Source organism: Grammomys surdaster, unplaced genomic scaffold, assembly GCF_004785775.1.
Source record: "Grammomys surdaster isolate TR1022 unplaced genomic scaffold, NIH_TR_1.0 216, whole genome shotgun sequence".
Taxonomy (NCBI): Eukaryota; Metazoa; Chordata; class Mammalia; order Rodentia; family Muridae; genus Grammomys; species Grammomys surdaster.
Window position 1 is genome coordinate 426,123 of NW_021604661.1, and position 24,177 is coordinate 450,299.

Genomic DNA, 24,177 nt, shown 5'->3' on the forward strand with positions numbered 1-24,177 from the left:
GGTCTTGACTTACACTCCTACTGACTCCACTCACCCAAAGTTCTCACAGTCCAATATAATCTATCATGATCTAATGTAGGAGGCCTACCAAAAGGCAGAAACACAAAGTCCAGTCTACTGCTAGATGAGGGCTTCTAAGGGCTCTAAAATCTCTCAGGGGTACTGTATCCAGACGAGGGTTCCTCATCAATCTAAGGTTCAAACCCAAGCAAAGTAAAGCTTCACAGACTTCTCTGACCTTGCTATCTCATCTGTAAGCTATAGTAAGTACTTAACACAAGGTACACATTAATATTATTATTAGAATGACAGTCAGTGAAGTGTATTTGGTAATAGTGTGAGCTTTAGAGACAGACTGCCCAGGTTCATCCTAAACCTACAGCTGAGTAATTATGGGATTACTCTTAAGCCCCACATTACTTCACTACAGTGATATAGTTTCCTCATTTTGAAAGTGAGGATAATAGTAACCATCCCTTAAAAGTAATCATAAATGAACTTATATAAGCGAATATATGTAAAGCATCGTGTTTAGCACACAGCAGCTGCCTGATACATATAAATTTCTGTTGTTATTAAGCCTATCATTATTTCCTTATTTAGGGATTATCACCTCTGATCATTTTGCTTGTGGTTGATGCTGGGAATTAGATTCAGGGTAAATATGCTAAGCACACGCTGCTACTGAGCTACACACCCCCACACCTCATCCTTCAATTTTTGCCTACCTCTGTTTCTACTTTCTTCCGCTCTTCTAGATCTAGTCGGTCCTGGTCAGCTTTCTGGTCTCGATTAAACTTCTCCAGCTCCTGAGCCAAAGTGGCTGCTCTTTTGCTAGCTTCTTCTTTCAATCGGTGGTATTTCTTTACCTGTGTTAAGACAGGAAAAGAGGACAGGTTACTAAGTCAGCCGATGTTAAGTCACTGATCTCTTTGCCAGGACCCTTTTAAGACTTGCCTGGTTCTCCTCCAGGGTCAAGTCTCTGCCCTGACTCTGACTCTCTTCCTCCATCCGTTCTTCAAACTCCTGTCGGGCCTTCTCCACCGACAGCATCTCCTTCTCCAGTTCATCCATGTCACCTTTACGTTTCTTATAATGTTTCTGAGCATTTTGCAGAGATTTCTTGGCTGCTTCAAGCTTCTTGATTTTGTGGGATGTATTCTCTTTTGCTTTGATGTACTGAGGCCTCTTCTGATTCAATTCTGAGTCCTTTTCCCTTTTGCCATAGAGAAAAGAGATAACCAGTTAGCCCTGCAGAAGGTAGGGGTCTGGGGCTTTTTACCCTAAAAGAGGGACCTACGTATTCCTAGCCAACCTCATGGAAACACCTGAAAGAACAAGGGCCTTGACGTCCTACTGTTCCTCAAAAACAAACAAAAGACCCTAAAACAATAACCCAAAACAGGGAGGGGTGCAGTTCAACTACTTGTTGGAATCTACAGCATCAGCCTGGCATTCTAGTCACCCCAAAAGACAGAATTATCACCCCCTTGTCAACTCTTACAACTCTTTGGAGTTCTTCATGGCAATAGACCCCACTGCACCCCGAAAAAGGTCACAACACTGCCCCATAACATTGAAGGAAACTCTAAGACAAGTCTCTCATTAAAAACTTCCCCCAATGAGTTGCCTTTATCTCATCTTAAAATTCCTGTCCTTTAAGCTTAAGAGAAACAGAGCTTCTCTTCTAGGATAGCCCTCTTGGTCATCCAATAGCTGAACTTGCTAACTTGTCAACTAAGAGCCTGGTTCTTTTTTTGTTCTTTATTTATTTGTATCACATACGTACTAACACACACACACACACACACACACACACACACACACATTAGTGCATATAGAGATTGGAGGACAACCTGTGGTACTCAGATCTCTCTTTCCACTATATCGAATCCCAGTAATTTAAGTCAAGTCTCAAGCACCTTTACCAGATGAGTTATGTCAAGGCTGAGCTACCTTACTGCCCCAAGCTTGAATATTCTACAGTATTAACTGAAAGTCAAGAAATGTGCCTGGTCAAAGGGAAGAAAAACAAATTAGTACAATAGTAGACTCTAGGCTCAGAGGATCCCAAGAGAACAGCAACAGCTGCTTAGTTTTCCGTAAGTTACAGGTCTAGGCATGCCTCTTACTTGATCTCCTTTTCAATCTGCTGCTGTTCCCGCATCATTTTGCCCAGCTCTTTCTTCTTCTCCTTCAGCTCATCCTCTACCTTGTCCATTCGCTTCTTGTCCTTCTCAATTTCCTTGTTCTTCGAGGCCAGTTCCTTGTTGAGCTTCTCAATCTCCACTTCATTGTGGTAGAGTTTAAAGAGCTGCAACTGTACCTGTGCTCGGACTACCTCATCCTTCAGGCGCTGGTAGCGGTCCGCCTAAGCAAACAGAGTGGGGACAGTGTGTTATCAGTAAGGTACTGCTTTCATCTTGGTCCCTCAGATCTAAGAGGCAGCCAGCCCACCAACCTCTTCCTTTTCTTGTTTGGCCTCCTTGCGTTCTGCTGCAATATTTTTCTTGCGATGATAATTAAACTGTGTGTCTTCTTCAGCCTTCACCATTTCTTTCTTTCGCTTGTCATACTCCTGTGCAAGTTCCCCAGAGCGACTAATTTCTTCAAATAGAGCTGTCCTCTCCTTGGGGTTCTTCATGGCAATAGACTCCACTGCACCCTGATAAAAGTCAAAACACTGCCCCATTTAGCCCTCTACTAGCTCAATTCACTCTGCCCACCTCAAGAATTTACAGATCCTCCTTTCCTCAACAAATGCCACATTTCAAGGCTTTTTTTTGGGTGGGGGACAGAGTAAGTACCAAGGATTGAAAGTCAGTATGTAATCCACCACTGAGCTATATTCTCTCCCCTTGGTTTACTTTTCTTATTTTGAGAATCTCCCTAAGTTGTCTACATGGGGCTTGAACTTCCTTTGTAGCCCAAGCAAAAGTTTGAATTTAAAATCTTCTGTTTTAGTTGGAATATGGGCCTCTGCCACCAGGTCAGTCATATTGGGCTTTAATGGCACATTCTCTGCCTCGAAGCACAAAGAGACAAACACAAAGGTAGCAATGGTATATTGTCAGCAAAGCAGCCCAGAAAATTCAAGTTTGAGATACAAGAAACAGGTAGGGAGGTTTATTTGGGAAGGCTTTACACAGGTAGCAGCAGACTTCGGAATATATGGGAAAACTAACCAAGAAAAGAGGACAACAGACTGGGGATAGCATATGAAACACTGGGTTTAATCCCTACCAACTTCAATAGTGAGTGAGTAAGTGAGTGTAAAACAAAGATAGAAAAGGTCATTCCACAATTCTACATATAGGAAATTAACAAGCAAAGGCCTGCAAGCCAAAGACAGCAAGTGCATCTGAGAACTACATGTGGTTTAATCAGGCTAGAGTACAAAACTGAGGAACAGACTACTGGCAGACAAAGTTACTAAGGCAGGAAAGAATTGAATGATAGTGTTTTATGAACAATAGGCTTGCAAATTTGCTTGCTCATTCTAAGTCAACTGTTTTCAAACTTCAAGTAGTATCACAACAGCCTTAAGAGCTTGCTCTAATACAAATTGTGCCCCACCAGAGTCTCTCTTCAGCTCATAATCTGGAATGGGGCCTAAGAATGCACATTTGCAACATATCCCAAATGGTGTTAATACTGCTGGTCTAGGAACAACAATTTAAGAACAATCATCCTTAGACAAGAAGGAATCAGTGAACTGCTTTATGGAAAGACAGAAAGATAAAGACTTGTATCTTTATTAGACTAACCCAGCTGAGGGGAGAAACAGGAAGGGGCCCGAATGGAATTAGGAAGCCCACTAAAGGATGTGCTAGATTAGTCTAAGAGAGACACATAAACTTGGAGATAAAGTAGCTCTAGTTGGTACAGGCAAAGTCAACAAACAGCAAATAGCCAATAATGATTTTTAAACACCCAAAGGGGACTGAATAGGTGGCTCAATAGTTAAGAGCACTAGCAGCTCTTAATTCCAGATGATCCAGGTTCAATTCCCACCACCCACATGGTAGCTCACAACTATAGTCCCAAGTGATCCAACCCTTTTCTGGCTTCCATGGACATTGCATGAACTGGTGTGCACACATACATACAAACGAAACACTCATATCCATAATGTCATTTTTCAAAATGCCCACAGTCTGGGTATAATGGCACATACCTTTAATTCCAGGACTTAGGAGGCAAAAGCAGGCACATCTGGCCACCCAAGGGCCATACAGTGTGATCCCATCTTTAAAAAAAGTCCACAGAGGATAACCTACTACTATCATATTACTAAAGTAATATAGTTTCCAACACCCTTCTAAATATTTCTCCATATACCCACAAATAAGTACAAGTTTCATATCCCATCAAAGGAGTTTCTTTTTGTTTTTCAGCAGAAAGAAATAGGCCCAGAACTGGTCAAAATGCAGAAAATAAGTGAGTAAGAATGCCTAGGCCCAAATGTATCATCTATAACACAGCCTCTACATCTATGATTCAGTGAACATGTCAATAGAGGGGACAGTAAGATTATTGGAGCCCAAGGGCCAGCACGACTGCTGTATGATAGTTTCTTCTGGCCTGGACAAAGATGGTGTTCCCAAGAATTCTCAATAACATGGCTGCCAACACAAGACCTGTGAAGACTAAACCAATGCACATACCAACATGGATGGAGGAACTCTGACTTAGTTCCCACCACTTAATGGTGGCTGACAATCATCTGCAACTCCAGTTCCAGGGGGTCTGATGCTGCCTTCTGGCCTGGCATCAGGCACACATGTAGTGCCCATACATGCATAGGAGCAAAACACTCAGATATATAAAATAAAAATAAACAGAAATCTTGAAAAAAAATATATTGAAGAGGTCATGAATTCCTGAGAAGGTGGTTAGGGAGATACAGGAATTGAAGTGGGGAGACAGAATGTGGAAATGATGCAAATAGTGTATAAACAATCTTCAATTTGTCTTAAAATAAAAAATAAAAATAATTTGCTGAGCACGGTAGTGCACACCTTTAGTCCTATCCCTCAGGAAGCAGGGGCAGGCAGATTTTTCTGAGTTCAAGGCCAGCCTAAGCTATCTAGTGAGTTCCAGAGCAGCCAGGGACTACACAGTGAGTCTTTTTTAAAAGATGTATATATCTCACCTGGAAGACGAGGAAGTTACGAGCTTTGATGAGAATGCCTAACTTCTCCAATTCTTCACTGTACTCATGTAGCTGGACAACTCTGTTGTTGATCTTGTACTCAGAAGAGCCCCCTACAAGAAAATGAATGAGTCAATGAGGATCAGGTATTCCTCCTATCCTGACAACTAGTCTATCTGCTTCCTTGAACCCAAGGAGCCTTCTGATCAGCCTTACCCACCTACAATGACTCGGGCAAAGGTGCGGTCCTCAGCACCTTCCTCGGAGTAGACCATGCTAACAAAGGCTCGGTTGGCAGCTGGCTTGCCCACAGGAGCTCCATGTATCAGGTCCCGCAGAGTCTTTACCCTCAGGTTGCTGGTTTTTTCACCAAGCACAAAGCTGATGGCATCCATGAGATTTGACTTACCTAAGAGAGAAGGAGAGAAAGCAGAAGAGGGAGCATTAGGAAGAAGGGAAGGGGAAAAGAAATAAAGGACATATTGAGAGTAGAAACATGTTCTAATCACTTAGAGCTTGGACTAATAGAAGAGAGAAAATAAAATCTCTGTTGTCAGAGAATTGGATCAATGTCTTAGGAAAAATAGTTCCTTTGCAGTTATTACTTATAGTAGCCAGAAACTAAAACCCCATATAAAAAAACAGGTATTCATAGAATGGATTGTTTTACAACCTTTACTATGATAATACTGACAAATATTATTTTTACCCTGTAAACTCATAAAAATAAAAGCAGGCTGGACAGAGAAGGAAATTAGTTGCTTTTTAAGTAACTATACAATATCAGTATTCCAAGACAGAAGAGCCTAGAAATTTGTTGCACAAAAATGTGAATATCTTTAACACTATTAAAACTGTACACTTGAGCCGGGCAGTGGTGGCGCACACCTTTAATCCCAGCACTTGGGAAGCAGAGGCAGGTAGATTTCTGAGTTCGAGGCCAGCCTGGTCTACAGAGTGAGTTCCAGGACAGGCAGGGCTACACAGAGAAACCCTGTCTCGAAAAAAAAAAAAAAAAAAAGAAAAACTGTACACTTGAAACAGTTAACTTGGTAAGCACAATGCATTTTTTAAAGGGCATGTTCCTTATAATACAATATAAAGCATTGGCTATGAAATAACTTGCCAAAAAATATTTAACTTGAATCTAAGTAAGCCATTAGAACCACACTTCAATTTCTAGGAAATATAGCAAATAAACCAACCTGGTAAACAATATAAGGAAATCGTAAGATAAAAATAAATTGTGGGGCTGGGTGTAGTGGTAAAACTCTTCAAAAGACTGGAAAGACTAGATGGAAACCAGTGTTGTAGCATACTCCCAACCTTAACCCAGCACTCAGGGGACTGAAACAGGAGGATTAAGGATTAAGAGTTCAAGATTAGAACTGGGAGAGATGGCTCAGTGATTAAGAGTACTGGCTGCTCTTCCAAAGTACCAGGTTTGGTTCTTAGCACCTACATGATAGCAGACACCTGTCTGAAACTCCAGTTTCAAGGAATAAGACATCTTCTTCAGGCCTCCAGCAGCACTAGACAAACACATGGTGCACAGACATATATGCAAGCAAAAGACACATACACGTTAAATTTTTCTTTAAAGAGTTCAAGGTCTCCCTTAGCTTTACAATGAGCTAAAACAAGACAAGACTGTGAAATGTTCAAACAAACCCTCACTATCTGTCCTAGGAGTTGAGCTAAGAGGTAGAACTTCAGTAGGCACACACAAGGACCTAGGTCTTATCACCACTGCTAAATAAAGGCAATGTTTAAAATGAATATAGAACAAACATTACTGAGATATATGCAAATAGAACATGAATGGTATAGGTTATTCATTTTTAGAGAAAAATATCTACATAGTCCAGACTGGCTTCACATTCACAAGCATCTTGCCTCCAATTGCTAGAATTACAAGTGTGTGACACTCCACCTAACTTGAGAACATAACTCTGACTGGACTCTGGTTCCCCTCCCCACAGCCCCTGCCAAGAAAACATGGACATTTTGCAAAGCAATTAGGGAAACTTGAATACATATTAGATAAACTGAGCAAGTATAGAAACTTGAAAAAAACTAGCTAAATGATGACAAGAGGAAATTAATAGTGGTAAAATAGAATGATGATTTTATACAAATGCTGAATCACTTAAAGGTGAAATGTTGTCTTCAACTTATTTTCAAATGGTTAAACATACACACATGAAAGAGAAAGGGGGGGGAAGAAAGACAGACAGACAGACAGACAAACAGACTGTCTACATAGTCCAGGCTATACTAGAGCTCAGATAATACAAAACTTGGGGAGAAGCAAAAGAGTAAGAAAACCTATGAACAGGCTGGTGAGATAGCTCTGCAGATTAAGGCACTTGCTACCAAGCCTGAAAACCTGAGTTTGATCCCTAGGATCCACATAGGAGGAGAGTACTCACTCCTGCAAAGCTGTTCTCTGACCTCCATACATGCACCAAGCTTGCCATACAAGCATGAGTCCTGTGTTTGGACTCTTAGTGCCCACTTAAAAGCTAGGTGTTGTGCTGCACTGGGGAAGTGGAGACAGGAAGATACCTGGGGCTTGCTGGCTAGTCAATATATATAGCCCAGTTGGTGATCTTTAGGCCAGTAAGACATCCTGTCTCAAAAAACAAGCTGGAGCTGTCAGACTGATGGTGCATGCCTTTGATCTCAGCACTTAAGAGGCAGAGGCAGGCAGAACTCTGAGTTCAAGGCCAGCCTGGTCTAAAGAGTGAGTTCCAGGACAGCCAGAGTTATACAGAAAAACACTGTCTTGAAATAAACAAATAAATAAGGTAGAGTTATAAAAAAAGAAAAAATACCTAACACCAACTTCTGATACATACACACACACACACACACACACACACACACACACACACACACACACACGGTCATTTTTTAAATAACTAAAAAAGAGAAACTTGGTATATTCCTGAGTCACATACTTGGAAATTTTTTTTTGTACTTTATTAAGACACTAGGTCCACTCTTGATCAAACAAGGAGGAAAAAGAAACTTACCAAGCAAACAAACTTTGAGTAACAAAACCAGTACTAAGTTTTTGATTTTTTGATACAGCATTCTGCTATGCAGCCCTGGTCCTCATTATGCTGTCCAGGTTGGCCTGGAACTCATAGCAATCTTCTATCAGCTACACAAGTACCGAGATTATAGGTATATACCATCACAACTAACAAGTATCAGGTTCTCGAACTTTTAAAATCTATTATCAAACTTATAAAAATTATACTATTTTTAACATATGCAGCTTCTTTCAAATATCCAATTTGTGTGTGTGTGCAGGCCAGAGGTTGATGCTGAGTATCTTTTTTGATAACTGCCCACCTAATTTTTTGAGACAGGATCTGTTGGCCTGAAAGCTCAGCGATTGAGTTATACTGACTAATCAGCAAGCCTCAGGCATCCTCCTGTCTCCACCTCCCCAGTGCTGGGTTATGGGTATATACCACCACACCCAGCTTTTTAAGTGGGTACTGAATTCAGGTCTTCATGCTCATGTGGCAAGCACCTTACAGACAAAACCATCTCCTCAGCCTTCTCTTTTGTCTGACAGCACCCTGGGCTCTTTAATACTTGCTAAAATACCAATGCATAATCAGCTACCTTCTTAAGAATACTGCCTCACATGATTCATGCAAGTTTGTGAGTCAGGTTCACATTAATTACCCAATTTAGCTTATCCAAAAGCCTTAGGAAATAGGCATTTCCTCTGCTTTAAAGAGGAAGAAACCTAGTCATTCCTTAAGTTAAATTTGTCAGCGAGTCCTTTACTTCAACTGACAGGATGACAAAACAGTCTCCTTGTATCATCAGGCTTCAAGCTCACTGTCCTTCATTCTGCTACTTGTTTGTTAAAAGCCTTAAAAAATAAACCTTGTAGTGCTGGGGACTTGACCCAGCTGAGAGTGTGCTTGCCTGGCATGCACAAGGCCTTAAGCTCAAACCCAAACTCTCAAGTAAACCAGGTGTGGAAGTACACACTTATAATTCCAGCATTCTGAAGATGGCGGAAGGAAGATCAGAAGGTCATCCTTGAACTAGAGTTTGAAACCAGTCTGGGATATAAGATCCTATCTTAAAAACAAACAATTGAACAACAACAAAACCCAAGATCTACTTGGTGCTCAATAAATGACACATCTATCATTATTCAACCTAGAATCAACTGTCTCTCAAGTTGCAGCAGAACTAGTAAGTCACATAAATTGTAATTTAGTCTTGCAAGCGCCAATTGCCAACCTTTGGGCTTCTCCCTTGATTTTCAAGGATCACACCTCACAATCACAACTACAAGCCTCTTTTACTACAGTCATTCAGTATTGGAAACATTCTTCTAATGTGAAGATGTGAAGTATGAACTATATACCAATAAAACATCTCAAGGAATGGCATCTTGAGAACATGCATGGACTAGTGATGAAGATGAAAAAAGTGTACCATAAACGTGTAAATTTACAAAGTGGGAATCAGAGGTCAAGAAATGCTTCATAGTGCCAAGCTTTGAAGAGTATACAGAGGCAGAAGGCAGGTGTGGTAGAACACAGCTGTAAATCCAGCACTTGGGAGGTAGAGGCAAGAGGATTAAGTGTTTGAGGCCATAAGATATTATCTCAAGGCCAGGCAATGGTGGCGCACGCCTTTAATCCCAGCACTTGGGAGGCAGAGGCAGGCGGATTTCTGAGTTCGAGGCTAGCCTGGTCTACAGAGTGAGTTTCAAGACAGCCAGGGCTACACAGAGAAACCCTGTCTTGAAAAACAAAAAAAACAAAAACAAAACAAAGATATTATCTCAAAAAAACAAAAGGTGGGACAGTGGTGACACACACCTTTAATCTCAGCGCTAGGGAGTCAGAGACAGGTGGATTTCTGTGGGATGGAGGCCACCTTGGTCTACAGAGGAAGTTCCAGGACAGTCAAGACTACACAGAGAAACCCTGTCTTTAAAAAAAAAAAAAAGAGAGAGGTAAGAACCCAGGCCAAGGGCCCGTTCCAAACAGCTGAATTTTCATTCTAACAATGCTGGGGGACTGGATTTCAACAAGTGGTATGACCAAGCATTTTCTACAAGAGTCATAACACCAACATTTCTAAGAAATTTAGTAGAACTCAAAGCATCAATCCTCTAGGCCAGTGGTTCTTAAACTATAGGTGGGGAAGGAAGTAACCTGTCATTACCACCTCCACCCGAATTCCAGGACTCTGACATTGTCAGAACACATTTTTGATGGGCATTTCTGGGGAGCAGAGGTGCTGCCATTTAGTGGGTAGAAGGCAAGAATACAGTTAAACATTCTACAATACACAGGACCAACCCCAGAGAAAGTGGATGGCTGTAGGAAACAATGCTCCAGGCAGAGTACAAAACGCAAGAGTCCGGTGAAGGTATTCGCTATGAGCTACTTCAAGACAAGGGTGCCTAGCAGGCTAGAAAATAAGTAAACTAGAATATCTCTGGAGTGGAGGAACACAGCAAAGATTCATAACGAACATATCTAGAGACTGGTGAGAGGAACTCACGAGCTATACGGCAAGATTAAGATATGAAATAGTAGGCTTTAATGTAAAAAAGTAGGCTTACTTACTACCAAAGTCAATCTAACTTACCAACATAACCTCTTTTCTACAAAACATAACGGCCTAAATACTATCTTCTTTGTACTTTATCGTCCTTCTCCTCTAGAGGAAGTTTCCCGCGATCTCCGACTTGCTCCCAGACCCGCATATACTTAACTGATAAAACCGGAAACACTCCACCAATTTGACAATCTTATTTACGGTTTCCTGGTAGGAAAGGGGCAAATTAAGACAACAATCTCTTTGGCGTGTAGGGGGGTATGCGAGGCGGGGGGGGCGGTGTGGCAGTCCCACGCTGAGCTGGGTCAAAAATTCAGAAGTGCCACAAACCAATCTACCGAAAAGAGCGGGGGAGGGGGGTATCGGAGCGTTCTAAAGAGAGGCGCGGGTGTGGTGAGGGCTGAATAAAGCACAAAGTATACTACTTGGGACCAGACGCCAATGCAGAGTTACGGTTCCCAAGTTTTCCCTGAGGTGTCAAACAAGATTTAGGAAGGTGGAACAAAATAGACCGGAAGGAAGCCCGGGGCCAAACAACTGGCAGCAAGTTCCAGGAACGCCTCTTTTGGCGGGAGGGGGTAATGGGCGGGGCAACGCACAGTTCGGCCCATACCATTCATGCCAGGCAAGGGGCCTGCACGTAACTCGGCTAACTGACATTTGGGAAGAGGATCGAGTTAAGCGTATGCCAAAAGGGAAAGTAAGTTCGAATCGAAGCCCCACCAAAAGGATCAAGGAACACTTTAGGGTTCACAATGTCTCAAGTTGCATAGGGGTAGGTTGTACTACTCTAGCGACAGGCAGGGGAACCGGACCGAGACACACGAAGGGCCATAGCAGGTTTTAATCTCACCAGAGCCATTGGGTCCAATGATGGCGGTGAACCTCTGAAATGGTCCGATAATCTGTCGACCCTTGTACGATTTAAAGTTCTCGATCTCAATCAGTTTCAGGAAACCCATGGCAGCAGCGCCGACGTAGGAGAGGCCGCGCCTTACTCCGGGGAACCGAGGTTAGCCCGCGCGGGAAATAGCGCAGTGCAAGCCGGGTGTACAGTAAGCCTCGCGATAATAAGTCCAAGCCAATCATGATTTCCTGTTTCCGGGGCTAAAGGCGGTCACTTCCGCCTGAAATGAGCTTTTGTTGTTTTGTTGCCCAGCACGTGCGGGGCGCTTAGGCCCCGCCCCCCTTTGTAGTTACTCGGCAACTGTTGAAGCGGCCGCCAACTATGTTGGGGATGCGTTAGTGCCTCGGAGGGCTCTGATCGCTTTGGGGAAATCAGAGAAGGCAGGCGGGGCCTGGGCCCACGCTTGCTGAGAAAGTGAGAAGTCACTACAAGGTTCTGCCAGAGAGTGGGAGACAGACACTTGGCTGTAATTTGTCGTCTAGCTAGCAGGAGGGAGGGGGAGAAGGGCTCCAGCAAAGGATTCAGGCGGGAATGGGAAGGCGCCCTCGGAAGGGTGGGCAGTTTGGACTGGAAGAGGGATCAAAGGGAAGACTTAGGTGAGCTAAGATTGGAGTGTGAAGAACGATGAGGGTACCCCTAGACAACAGAGATATAAGTTGGGAAAGACTGTTCTGAAATACTACCCCTATCGTCTGCTTCTCTCTTATTTCTCCAAGCAGAATTTAAAGACTGCCGGTGTAAATCCAAGAGCCAACTTGGGCCCAATCCGCCTAAGAGCTTCAAAATTGGAATTCTGTACTGAGAAAGGTATCTTGTGTGAACACCAGGGATCTGGATCCTTAAGCCAGTGCTCTGTTCCTCCTTTTTACATCAGTTTCTTTCCCATTCTCATTGCTGCTTACCTCTATGACACCTTCCTGTTATCTCCATCTTCCTCTTCACTCTTTTCCTTTGTCTACCTCCCTCATTAACCTTTCTGCGTCTTTTTCTCTCCTTTATACCCTGCCCTTTTCCATTTCTTTTCCAGCCCTGTTTCTTCGTCCGTTCATTCCCCTTCTATCACCTTATTAATAAGTCATGATCTTAGCAGCCCAGGGTGTCTCCTGAATCATCCCCCTTTAATGACCTTATATTGTGACAACACATTGTCTTTATAGGCCGGAGTTAGTGCTGTTTTCAGAGTTAGATACGGAAAGAGTCTGGTGGTTTCCATGGCTATTCCTGTAACTATCTTTTTTGTTTGTTTGTTTTTCAAAAGTTTCTCTGTCTAGCTCTGCCTGTCCTGGAACTCTGTAGTCCTGGCTGGTCTTGAACTCTGAGACTCACCTGCCTCTGCCTCCTAAGTGCTGGGATCAAAAGTGTGTGCCACCACTGCCTGGCTTTGTAACTGTGTGCAAGCACAGGTGTCATCAAATGTGTGTACACGCCACAGACACAAAGCATCAGATCCCTTGGAGCTGGAGTTACAGGCAGTTGAGAAGCACCTAACATGACTACTGAGAGAACGCTGGTACTCTGAAAGAACTGGAAGTATTCTTGACCACCATGCCATCTCTCTAGTCCTATTCCTGTTACTATTTTTAAATAATGTCTAAAAGCTGGGAAGAATCCTAAAAGAATCTAGGAAAGTGAGAAAGCTCAGTTGATAGAATCTGATATGGAAGCCAGAATGAAGCTGTTTTGGGAAAACAGTCAACATGGGGGAATAAAATCACCAAAGGCCAGCCATCTCATATAATTTTTTAATTACTATTTAATCTTCAAAGATTAGATGGAGCTTGGGTGAAAATTAAACTGGAGCCCTAGCTCTAAATATATACAAAATCCAGTTTCAAATGGATTCAAAACAAATAAAGGCAAAACTTTAGGAATTGTAGAATATATAGGAGAGTATCTTTATAAATTTAGAATATGGAGAGATTTTCTTTGTTTTACTGTTGTAGTTTGGTTGGTTGGGTTTTAATATTTTTATTCTTTTGGGGGCGGCGAGCGGGGTCTCTGCATTGTCCTAACTGTTCTGGAACTATGTAGACCAGACTGGCTTTAAACTCAAGAGATTGACCTGCCTCTGCCTCCCAAGTGCTGGGACTAAAGGTATGTGCCACCACACCTGGCCTATTTTTTATTATTCTTTTATACTTTCATATATGTACCAATGACTATGGATCATATCCACCCTCATGTCAACATCTCTGTCCTCTAAACCCCCATCATATCCCACACTTTTTTGTGAGTCCAATTAATAGTATCCACATGTGCATTATATGCACCTGCAAAAAAATTGACTCTTCCTCAGCAGGTATCCACTTCTAATAGCTCTTCAACTGGGCTGGAGCCTCCTGAGCTCCTCACCCATCCATGCTGGAAGGTTCACTAGCTTGCTCTTTTACAGGTCTTGTACAGGTCTCTTGCAGGTAACCACAGTTGCTGTGAATTCATGAGTGCATGGCTCTGTCATGTGTAAAAGCATTTCACGGTACTCCTCTCCATCCTTCAGTTCTTTCTATTCTATCCATTCCTTCTAACTTAAAGGCCCCTCAACTTTGGAGTAGTGGTGATACACACAACTCATTTAGGGCTAAGCACTCAACAGTCACTTATTCTCAACAGTTTGAGCAGTTATGAGTTTCTGCATAAACTTGCATGTAGCAAAAGAAGCTCCTTGGACCACAGTTAAGAGCAGCACTAAACTATGAATATAAAACTATGAATATAAATACAGATATTTAGAAGGCAGTTTGACAAAAATGACCATTTAGAAAAACAGTACTAGTAGGTTCTCCCCTAGGGCCTATGACCTCCCCAGACATGGACTTATGGTCAGCTTTACAGTACCAGACATGAATTTGCTTTTGTGGACCAGGGCCAAGTCTCAAATCTAATCAAAGTGGTTGGTTACACCTAATAATAGTCATGCCACCATGACTGTAATAGTCATTACACCAGTGGGCACATCTTACCTGGAGGGTTGGTATTATAGCATGCAGGGTCCACTGCTGGGTAAGATGTCTTTTCTACCCTAGTGGCTTGGGTAACACCTTCTAGAACTATGAAAGCTAGTCAGCATGGAGGAAATTGCCTTGTCAGTTCCAGATTTCTCTATTCTCAGCAGCTGAGTGTATGGTGTCTTTAGCACTAGGCTCTTACCATCTAGTTATGGTGAACAACCAAGAAAACAACATAGGAGTAGCCTATGTTTTAGATGCTTCTGGGAACCTCCCTAACCAATAACTTGGCATTGAGATTTTTATTTAATAACTCATCTCTTCTGGGAACACCCATGATTTTTTTTTTAAACAGGGCCTCCATAGTCCATGATGGCCAGTAACTTACTATTTAGTCCAGATTGGCCTCTAATTTTAACAGTCCTCCTACCTCAGCCTCCCAACTGCTGGGATTATAGGTTTGAGCCATCATACTGTACAAGAAATTTCCTCAATAACTAGAAACACTTCTTTCAAAGAAAAAGATAGGCAAATGTGACTAAATTGAAGTTTACCAAAATTCACCATTAGGATGTGAAATGAGGACTAGAAGAGGACTCAGTGGATAGGAACACTTACTGGGCCATGGTGGAGCACACATTTAATCCCAGCACTGGAGGCAGAGGCAGACAAATCTCTGAGTTCAAGGCCAGCCTGGTCTACAGGGAGAGTGCTAGGACCTCAGATAGAAACCCTGTCTTGGAAAAAAAAAGAAATAAAAATGTTTAAGGAGATAGATGTACCCTAATTTGAATGCTAGATAAAATATGTATGTATTAAAACAAAGTATCCAACAAATATGTATAATTTTAATATATCTGTGAAAAGTAAACATTTTGAATGCAAAACATCCCTAAAATGAACACAAGATGAGTGGGCACTATACAAAGTAATAAACAAAATGGTTGAACACACACCAAAAGGTGTGATACCTCATTAACAATAAAGAAAAATTCTATTGAAATCAGTAATTATAGACTGATAAGATAGCTTATCAAATAAAGGCATTTGCAAGCAGGCCTGACCTCAGTTTGTTCTCTGGATTCCACATGGTGGAAAGAGAAAGCCAACTCTTGCAAGTTGTCTTAAGTCCTCCACAAGTACACTGTGGTATTAGCGCACATGCACACAGGCACACACACAGAGGTAACCACTACTGTGGTTTTTATTATGTGAGTGTGTATGTGTAGAAGTGAGAGAACAACTTACCAGGGTGAGTTCTCTTTCACCATGTGGAGCAAAGGTTCTCTCCTTCCATCATGGGTATCTAAGGGATGGAACTCACGAGGCCTGGTGGCAAGCACCTTTTCCCACTGAGCCATCTCCCTGGCCCCTTTGTGATTTGAATATTGTATTTTATTTCACCCCACTGTATCTCACTTGACTACTCAATAGTTACAGAGGGCTGGTGGCTATGGATAAGCTAAGTCCATCTTGCAATAAATACTGGCTGAGAAGGTATACTAGTTTCATATTACTGCTATAATAAATCACCTCAAACTTAATAAACTAGTAAAAACTTACTTTCATAGAGTTCTGGAAAGCAGAAGACCAAAATGGGTCTCAGTAGACTAGGGATCTGAACTCAGGTCCTCATGCTTGCCTAACAAGTACTTTACCCACTGAGCCATCACCGCCAGCCCTGGAAACAGTCTTTAACCCAGCCTTTACCTCATTCTTTCTTTTTTTAGGTGTGAGTCTAACCTTTAATGGTGAACCGTTTCTCTTCTTTAAAAGTGCCCTACTCGAAGCCATTATCCTTAATTTTGGTTAACTTAAGTGGTCTTCACATTGGCCTTCTAGCTTCCTCTATATTGTTCCCTGCTGCCCATTCATCACACAAACAAGCAGCTTTTTCTGAAATACCATTTCCCCTTTATTTTATTACTTATTACCTAGTAAGATCATCAACCCATATTCATTCAAATTTTGGGAAGCCCAGTTTTGACATGTGAGTGGGGAGACAAGTTAAAATATAAATCTTCTATTTCTCTCATCTTACCTCCTTGAAATCCTCCACTAACTTCTCATTACATTGACATCCAAACTCATACCAGGGTCATATTTGGAGATGGTTTAACAACAAACTTTTGTTACATTTTATTTTATTTAGCAGGGGGAACATGGGTATGTATATGTGGAGATCAGAGGACAACTTGTAGGAGTTGGTTCTCTTTCTACCATGTGGGACCAGGGATCAAACTCACATCATCAGGCTTGCTAACAAGTACCTTTACCCACTGAGCCATCTCACCAGCCCTTGATACAATTTTCTTGAGACTGGTTCTTCTGCTATAGTTGAAGAGGACCTTGTACTTCTGATCTTGTCTCCACCTCCCCCAAGTGCTGAGATTATAGGCATGCAGTACTCAGTCCAGGTTTACATAGTACTGTGGATTACACTCAGGGCTTCATTTATGCTGGACAAGCACTTTATCACTTTAATGGTGAGCCATTTCTCTTCTTTAAAAGAGCCTTACTCGAAGCCATTATCCTTAATTTTGGTTAACTTAAGTGGCCTTCACATTGGCCTTCTAGCTTCCTCTGTATTGTTTCCTGTTGCCCATTCATCACACAAACAAGCAGCTTTCTTTTCTGAAATACCATTTTCCCTTTATTTTATTACTTATTACCTAGTAAGATCACCAGCCCGTATTCATATTTTGGGGAGTCATTACTATAGGCTTTTAAGAGCCAGTCCCCACACACCTTTTCAATTTGTCTCATGCCACTATATCTTGGTTATAGTACTCTAGCCACACTAGCGTCTCTTCACATAATCCACTTCTTTCTAGAGCTATAACTTCCAATAACCACTTTGTAACTGAAATGGTTGGCATAAACAAGGAAAAAATATATAGCCCATATCTAAGTTTGGAAGCCTGATACAATAGAGATCAATGGACGAACTCTGCAACTTAGGTGTAGTTACAATCTTAGTACTTAAAGACTGGTAAGTCTGGGTGACACAGTGAAATACTATTAGAAAAAAAAAACACCTCAACATAGAGAAATTATTGGTCCCATTGAAGTGTCTTGTCTCTTTTCAAAGTACTCCCCACAATGTAAAATCTATTATTGTTCTCTCTAATATTTATCTACTGTATACATAAGAACCCACCCACGAATAACGTTTTTTTAAAAGTTTTCTGGCCTTTTAAACACTTGGAAGACATTTACTTTAAAGCTACTTACAAAGATTTTTATTAGTTCTTTGGGAATTTTGTACAATGTGTTTTGATCATAGTCACCAAGTTTCCAACCCTTCTCAGACCCAGCCCCCTTTCCCTGCCCACCTAACTTTATATGCTGTTTTTTTTCACCCATCAAGTCTAATTTGTGCTAACAACATATTTGATTTGTAGCCTTCTACTGGAACATGGTCAACTCAAGAGTGGGCTTGCAGAGTGTGGTATACACCTTTAATCCAGGCAAAGAAGGCAGAGGCAGGAAATCTCTGAATTCCAGGCCAGCCTGCCTGGTCTACAGAACGAGTTCCAGGATAGTAGGGCTACACAGAGAAACTCTGTCTTAAAGAAATAAAAAAATAAGAAGAGAGTGGTCTCTCCCCTCCCAGCAGCTGTCCATTGCCAACAGCTCTTTCACTAGGGGTGGGAGCTCATGCCCCATTCCTCTTTGCATGTTGGGATACAGACTGGCTTGAGCTTACACAAGGTTTATGTGTGCTAACAAAATCTCTGTGAGTTCATACATGCAGCTGCCCCTGCTATGTGCAGAAAACACTTTTCATGTATTCATCCACCACCCCTGACTCTTGTCTTTCCACTCCTTCTGCAATGATTACTGAGACTTGAAGAGGGGATGTGATATAGAGGTCCCATTTAGGGGTGAGCATTCTGTAGTCTGTTAGTCTCTGCACCTGGGCCTGCTTACAAACACTTTAACTTAAGGAATGCAATGGCTTTCAGAAAGATCCCCTATGGTAGCCAGGGCAGAGAGAATTATAACATGGATTAACAAAGGCCATCAGGGATTCTGGGAATATTGTCTGACATTATTAGACTGAAGCTTGACTTAGTGTGATGACAGCAAAGACTGAGGACACAGATAATGAAACATCAGAAAGTAAAACCAGGATCATAGCTAGTGAGATGTTATAAGAGAGAAAGAAATGAAGGTATGGTATAGTCAAGGACAATGTCAGCATTAACAGGTCATTCCATCTCTCATTGCTCCAGATGTATAAGTTAGACCTTGTACCAGATCCCAAGGAGCAAGCAGCCATTGAGGCTAGACGAAATCGTGAAAAGGAACGACAATGCCGATTCTTCAATGTGCGGAACCGAGTCATGGGGGTGAGTGGGTATGAGTAACTTAACAAGACTGGGATTACGTGCCCCTTATGCCTAGAAAGGAATGTAGCAGTGCATTATAACCCTTCTGGACTCAAGCATGCCCAAGGACTGGAAAGGCAGGAGCTGGGGAACCAACCTCATATGCTTGGCAGAGCTTAGGAAGAGAGGTGGGATTGTGGAGAGATGATGGGATGACAGCTGGCTCTCCTTTGGTCAGGTCTTGGACTATAACTGGTTCTTGAGAAACAATGTGGAGCCATAAGAGGGTATAAAGAAAATTTGATAACTACATAAACCTAGGGTATTTTTGTAAGGCTAAATATAACATTGTTATATCAGTTGCTTTTCTTATTATGGTGATAAAATACCTGACAAACACAAGGAAGGGAGGGTTTGTTTTGGCTCAGTTTGAGCATATAGTCCATTATTGGAGGAACAGAGCTGGAGGTGGCTGGTCAATTTGCACCCACACTGAGCAAGCAGAGTTCAGCTCACTTTCTCCTTTTTATTCAGTCCAGGACACTAGTCCATGGTATGGTACTGCCCACAGTTAGGGCAGGTTTTCCCACTTAAAATAGACATGTCCAGAGGTTTCTCTCCTAAATGATTCTGGATGCTGTCAAGCCAACAATATTTTATGTATCTTTTTATTTATCTGGGAGGAGCATGTGGGACCACAGTGCATGCATATATGACTGTAGAGGTCAAAAGATGACTTCCTTCCAGCTCTCTGGTATCCAACTTGGTTGTCAGGCCTGAACTTTACCCACGAAACCATCTTACTTATTGTCGTCAATATTAACCTTTATAACTGTGAACCAAGCTGAGGGATAGGGACTGAAGGGATGTTTATTCTTCACTAAACTATATGTCCTTCCATACTATTTTGAAATATTTTCAGTGAATTATAATGAAAAGGAAAATACTGATAGCTTTAAGAAACAAAGAATTGCTGAGTGGGTAGATAGAGAAAGGATTTAGGAAAGACACCATACTTGTGTTCAAAGCCAGGTCTGCTATTATATATGTATGGCTTTATGGTACAAAGCCTATCTTGTCCTCCTCTGTAAAATGAGACTAAATAAAGCATTGAGCTATCAACTTTGAAAAAATAAGAGCTTATTACCTGACCATGAGCAAACTAAAGTTTGAGTAGTCTGACTGAGATTCTGGTTGTAAGAATTTCCTTGGATCTACTGTGGACCAAGCACTATGTTGGACAGTGGGGAATACAATGATAGCTAAGGCCTAGCTTCTCCCCTAAAACAGCTCACAGCCTAGTGGAGGGAGATACTAGAGAGGCTATCATCAATACAACATGGCCAGTGGGTCCTAGATTATGGGGATAGAAGCTTCCTGAACAAGTCTTAAAGGGTAAACTGAAGTATGGTAAAGGGAGGAAGGAAAGACTGTTCCAAAGGGAGGAAACAGTTGGAGCAAAGGCTGTGGGTTTAAAACAGCTTAAAATGTGCAGAGAACTAGAAGTACAGTTCCTTACACTACTGTGAGAGGAGGCAGGGAAAGGGGAACAAAGAGATAAAGATAGAAAAGCAGCAGCTAGACCACAGAGGTGTTTACAGGCTTCATTCAGGGGTTAGAACTTTATCCAGTAGGTCCTGAAGAGTTACAGGGTGACTTTGAAGAGGGTAATTCCTCAACAGCATCCTTTAGGGCATTCAGTGTACAGCTAAGACCCTACTAAACTTAGCTCCTTTCTTTGAGATGCAGGTGGATGTGGAAGCCCTCAAATACCAAGTGGAGGAACGAAAGTTTCGGGAGGCAATAGAGCGAAGAAAAGATATGGCTTATGGTAAATACTCAAGGCTGGGGTGAAACAAAGGTATAAACCAGAAAGAGTGGCCTGAAGTTGGGCAATTCTGCCTTAGAATAGAGCCCGAGGCTCTGAGGGGTGATAAGACATGACAGATGACCTTGGGAAGAGGCTTGGGAGCAGAAGTTGACTAGGCTCTGTTCTAGATGTCTTCATGTCCCTGTTAATTCACTCTTAGGTACCAAGCACGCACACTATGATCTGGTAGCACAGATGCTAGAAAAAGAAGAGGCAGAACGAGCATGCCGGCTGTCCAAGAGAGTACAGGATTTTCGGGAGCAAAGGCAGCGATTCAAGAATGGACATGAATTTGACTTCTGGGATCCAGACCAATTCCAGGAGTTTAAGGTCTCTTATTTTGAGAACAATTCATACTTTGGCCCAGCCAGCATGCAGTACTTCCTTGGAGAGGACCTGGATAGGGCCTCCCACCTGAGAATGCAGCAGGAACAGTTGAGATATAACCTGGAGAAACAGTTACGGGAGCAACAGGCAGCCAGAGAAGAGGAGGCTCGAGTAGGTAAGTAGCACAGCAGAAAGCTCATCCTGTCTGGGTGAGGAGGCACTTTACCCATACAGCTGAGGCAGAAAGGTTAGTTTGTACAAGGCCTAACTTCCCTGACTTCTTTCTTGGCATTTCCCTGGGGGAAAGTTTATAGTTCTACTTACTTTCTGCTTTGGGCAAATGAATGTTCCTCTCTATAATTGAGTTTGTCTTCTTTTCTTCAGTTCATGAGACAGGGTCTTGCTATTTATATTCAACCTAGTCTGGGCTGGAACTCAGCAATCTTCCTTCCTTGGCCTCCAGAATACTGGGGTTTCAGGCATATGCCATCTTGACAGCTCAGTTTCTTCATCTTTAAAATAGCAATTATAATCTACATCCCATAGAATAGCAACTATTATTATGATACAGTCTGGCCGCATCTTTCTTTTACACTAGAGAAAACCTTTCCAGGGCAAGGGCCATGTCTTTCTACTCATTTCACCTTCCAATCACCAGTGTCTCACAAGGCCTGAGAACAAAGATGCCAGTGTGTGGCTTGAAGGGGGAAACTTTAGTAGCTCTGCTTATGCTGTGGCCATGACTGGCATGCCATTTTCTTCCTCATCTCTGTACTTTGACTTTTATAATTGTTGTTGTTTTGGTGCTGGGGATGGAATCCAGGACTTCCTATATGCTAAACACATACTCCTACCACTATGTGATTTCCTCAGCACCCAAAACCTTTACTATGCTTTTATGTATCTCTGCCATTGGCCTTACCAGGTTGTAGTCTGATTATTGGATCTATTTCTCCTATCAGAGAAGGAGGTTTGGTGTATGTGTGTGTGCATGTATGTGTGTTGGGGGGGGTATTAAGACTTTGAACTTGCGGGGCTGGAGAGATGGCTCAGCGGTTAAGAGCACTGACTGCTCTTCCAGAGGTCCTGAGTTCAAATCCCAGCAACCACATGGTGGCTCACAACCATCTATAATGAGATTGGATGCCCTATTCTGGTGTGTCTGAAGACAGTGACAGTGTACTCATAAATAAAATAAATAAATAAATCTTTAAAAAAAAAAAAAGACTTTGAACTTGCAAGGATCACCTTCAAGTTCTAATATTCCTGCCTCTGTCTCCTAAGAGCAGGAATTATAGGCATACACCACTACACTGGACTAGGCAGGGAGTTCTCTGAGACAGGATCTAATTCTGTAATATCCTTAGAACCCAACAAATAACCTTAAGACTGAGACTTAAAGGAACGACATTATTTACTTAAGGCCACACCACTGAAAGGTGGCAGAGCTTCACTGTCACCCAAGTTGCTATTCTTTGCCCACCCCTGACCTCAAAGAGTTAACTCCTTCCTTATCACTACAACCTTGACATTCAGATATAAACACACAAATACAAAGTATGTTGAACAAATAACTAATGCAGAATGGGAACTAGAATAGGCAAGTACAATGCCCTGCCTGTATTTCTGTGTAGCTTTGCTCAGTGACCAACTGCGCCTAGCCGCAGACAAGCGGGCTGCTGAACTGGCTAGGCTGGAGGAATCCTGTCGAGCAGCTATGAGGACTGCTATGGCTAATGCCAACAAAGCCCAGGTATGTCCTGAACCATCCAGTGTACTAAGCCCATCCCAATTCCTGAACAAAGTCCTGGGGAACCTTCGCCACATCTTTCTCCTTATACCCCATTTCAAACCAGTGCAAACATTCTCATCTACCCAAGCCTTCCACCTAAGATGCTATTAAGTAAGCATAAGTCCCCTCTCTCCCTACCCCCAGATCTAGGGTGCTTTAAGAACAGGTATTGACCTTTCATCTCTGACCTCTCAGCGTAAGGCCTTCCTAAGTGCAGAGAAATTCCCTGGCTGTTCTGCCTCCATCATGGCTGTAGGTTCAATAAAAATCCACGCTAAGTCTCTCCCTTCTCTCTGGGATGAGTAGGGCTGTAGTTTTCCAATCCCTTCAAGTGAGTTTCCTAAGGCTGGGCCCTCAAATGCTTACATTTGGGGGGGCGGCCTACTAGGCAGCTAAGCAAGCCCTGCAGCAGCGCCGTGAACGGCGGCAGCAACAGCAACGGGCCAACCTCGCAGAGATCAAAAAACAAGTCACCAGTGACCTGCTGACCGAGAATCCTCAAGCTGCCCAACGCCCGAACGCTCCTCACCGAGTCCTGCCCTATTGTTGGAAGGGCATGACTGCAGAGCAGAGAGCTGCCATCAGGAAAACCCAAGAAACACAACGTCAAGAGAAAAAAGAACAGCGCCAAGCTGACAAGCTCGTGGAAGCAGAGTGGGGAAGCCAAAGCAAACGGTTGGCTGAAGCAGCACTGGAGCTGGAAGAACAGGAGAGAGAACTGTGTGCAGAATTTCGAAGAGGACTCGGCTCCTTCAACCAGGAGTTAGCTAAGGAACAGCATGCTCGGTGAGTTCTAGGGTATAGCAATGGGGAGGAAGCCCGAGGGGATGTGGGGAGGAATGACAAAGACCAGGGAGAGGGAAAACACATCACCTAAGACCTTTGAATTTTCACAGGCAAAATTATCTGAACTCGATCATTTACAACAATCAACCTACTGCGCATTATTACCTACAGTTCAACACCAGCAGCCGCTGAGCTCAGAATGGTCACCTTCCTTTTCACAGGTGGCCAAGAGTTAAAAAAAAAATGCTGCATACCCACATTTCTAATCTCTACCCAGTAGGAGGGAATTAAGCCCAAACCTCCACTGTCTACTCTAGGTAATAAAATTGTTCACTACAATCAACCATGTGTTGTAACAGTACACAAAGAGTGTGAGACACCACCTCTCACAGTCCACACTGGAGCTCTCATGTATCCAACCTCAGAGTCTTTCCTCTCTTCCACATCT

General features: G+C 42.5%; 2 protein-coding genes across 3 annotated transcripts in view; one reads left to right on the forward strand and one right to left on the reverse strand.

The window, feature by feature from the left end:
- Smc1a (structural maintenance of chromosomes 1A) overlaps positions 1 to 11,835 on the reverse strand; it is a 43,090-nt gene extending 31,255 nt beyond the window's left edge. The window contains exons 1-7 of the mRNA XM_028772622.1: positions 11,622 to 11,835; positions 5,376 to 5,564; positions 5,156 to 5,268; positions 2,462 to 2,665; positions 2,133 to 2,371; positions 958 to 1,216; positions 729 to 869 (exon numbers count right to left, since the gene is read on the reverse strand). Of these exons, the coding sequence (XP_028628455.1) occupies positions 729 to 869; positions 958 to 1,216; positions 2,133 to 2,371; positions 2,462 to 2,665; positions 5,156 to 5,268; positions 5,376 to 5,564; positions 11,622 to 11,730 (1,254 nt within the window). The 5' untranslated portion in view covers positions 11,731 to 11,835. The remainder of the gene's footprint in view (positions 1 to 728; positions 870 to 957; positions 1,217 to 2,132; positions 2,372 to 2,461; positions 2,666 to 5,155; positions 5,269 to 5,375; positions 5,565 to 11,621) is intronic.
- A 125-nt stretch (positions 11,836 to 11,960) lies between these two features.
- Ribc1 (RIB43A domain with coiled-coils 1) lies at positions 11,961 to 24,132 on the forward strand. Of its 2 annotated transcripts, none has more exons than XM_028772664.1 (8): positions 11,961 to 12,107; positions 12,395 to 12,482; positions 18,859 to 18,975; positions 20,704 to 20,785; positions 20,985 to 21,326; positions 22,786 to 22,904; positions 23,332 to 23,729; positions 23,840 to 24,132. In XM_028772664.1, exons 3-8 carry the CDS (start codon positions 18,859 to 18,861, stop codon positions 23,919 to 23,921), a joined length of 1,140 nt encoding a protein of 379 aa, XP_028628497.1. In that variant the 5' UTR covers positions 11,961 to 12,107; positions 12,395 to 12,482; the 3' UTR covers positions 23,922 to 24,132. The 2 variants fall into 2 exon arrangements, with proteins under 2 accessions (XP_028628497.1, XP_028628498.1); XM_028772665.1 differs by having other exon boundaries at positions 11,976 to 12,089.
- Positions 24,133 to 24,177: the final 45 nt, after the last annotated feature.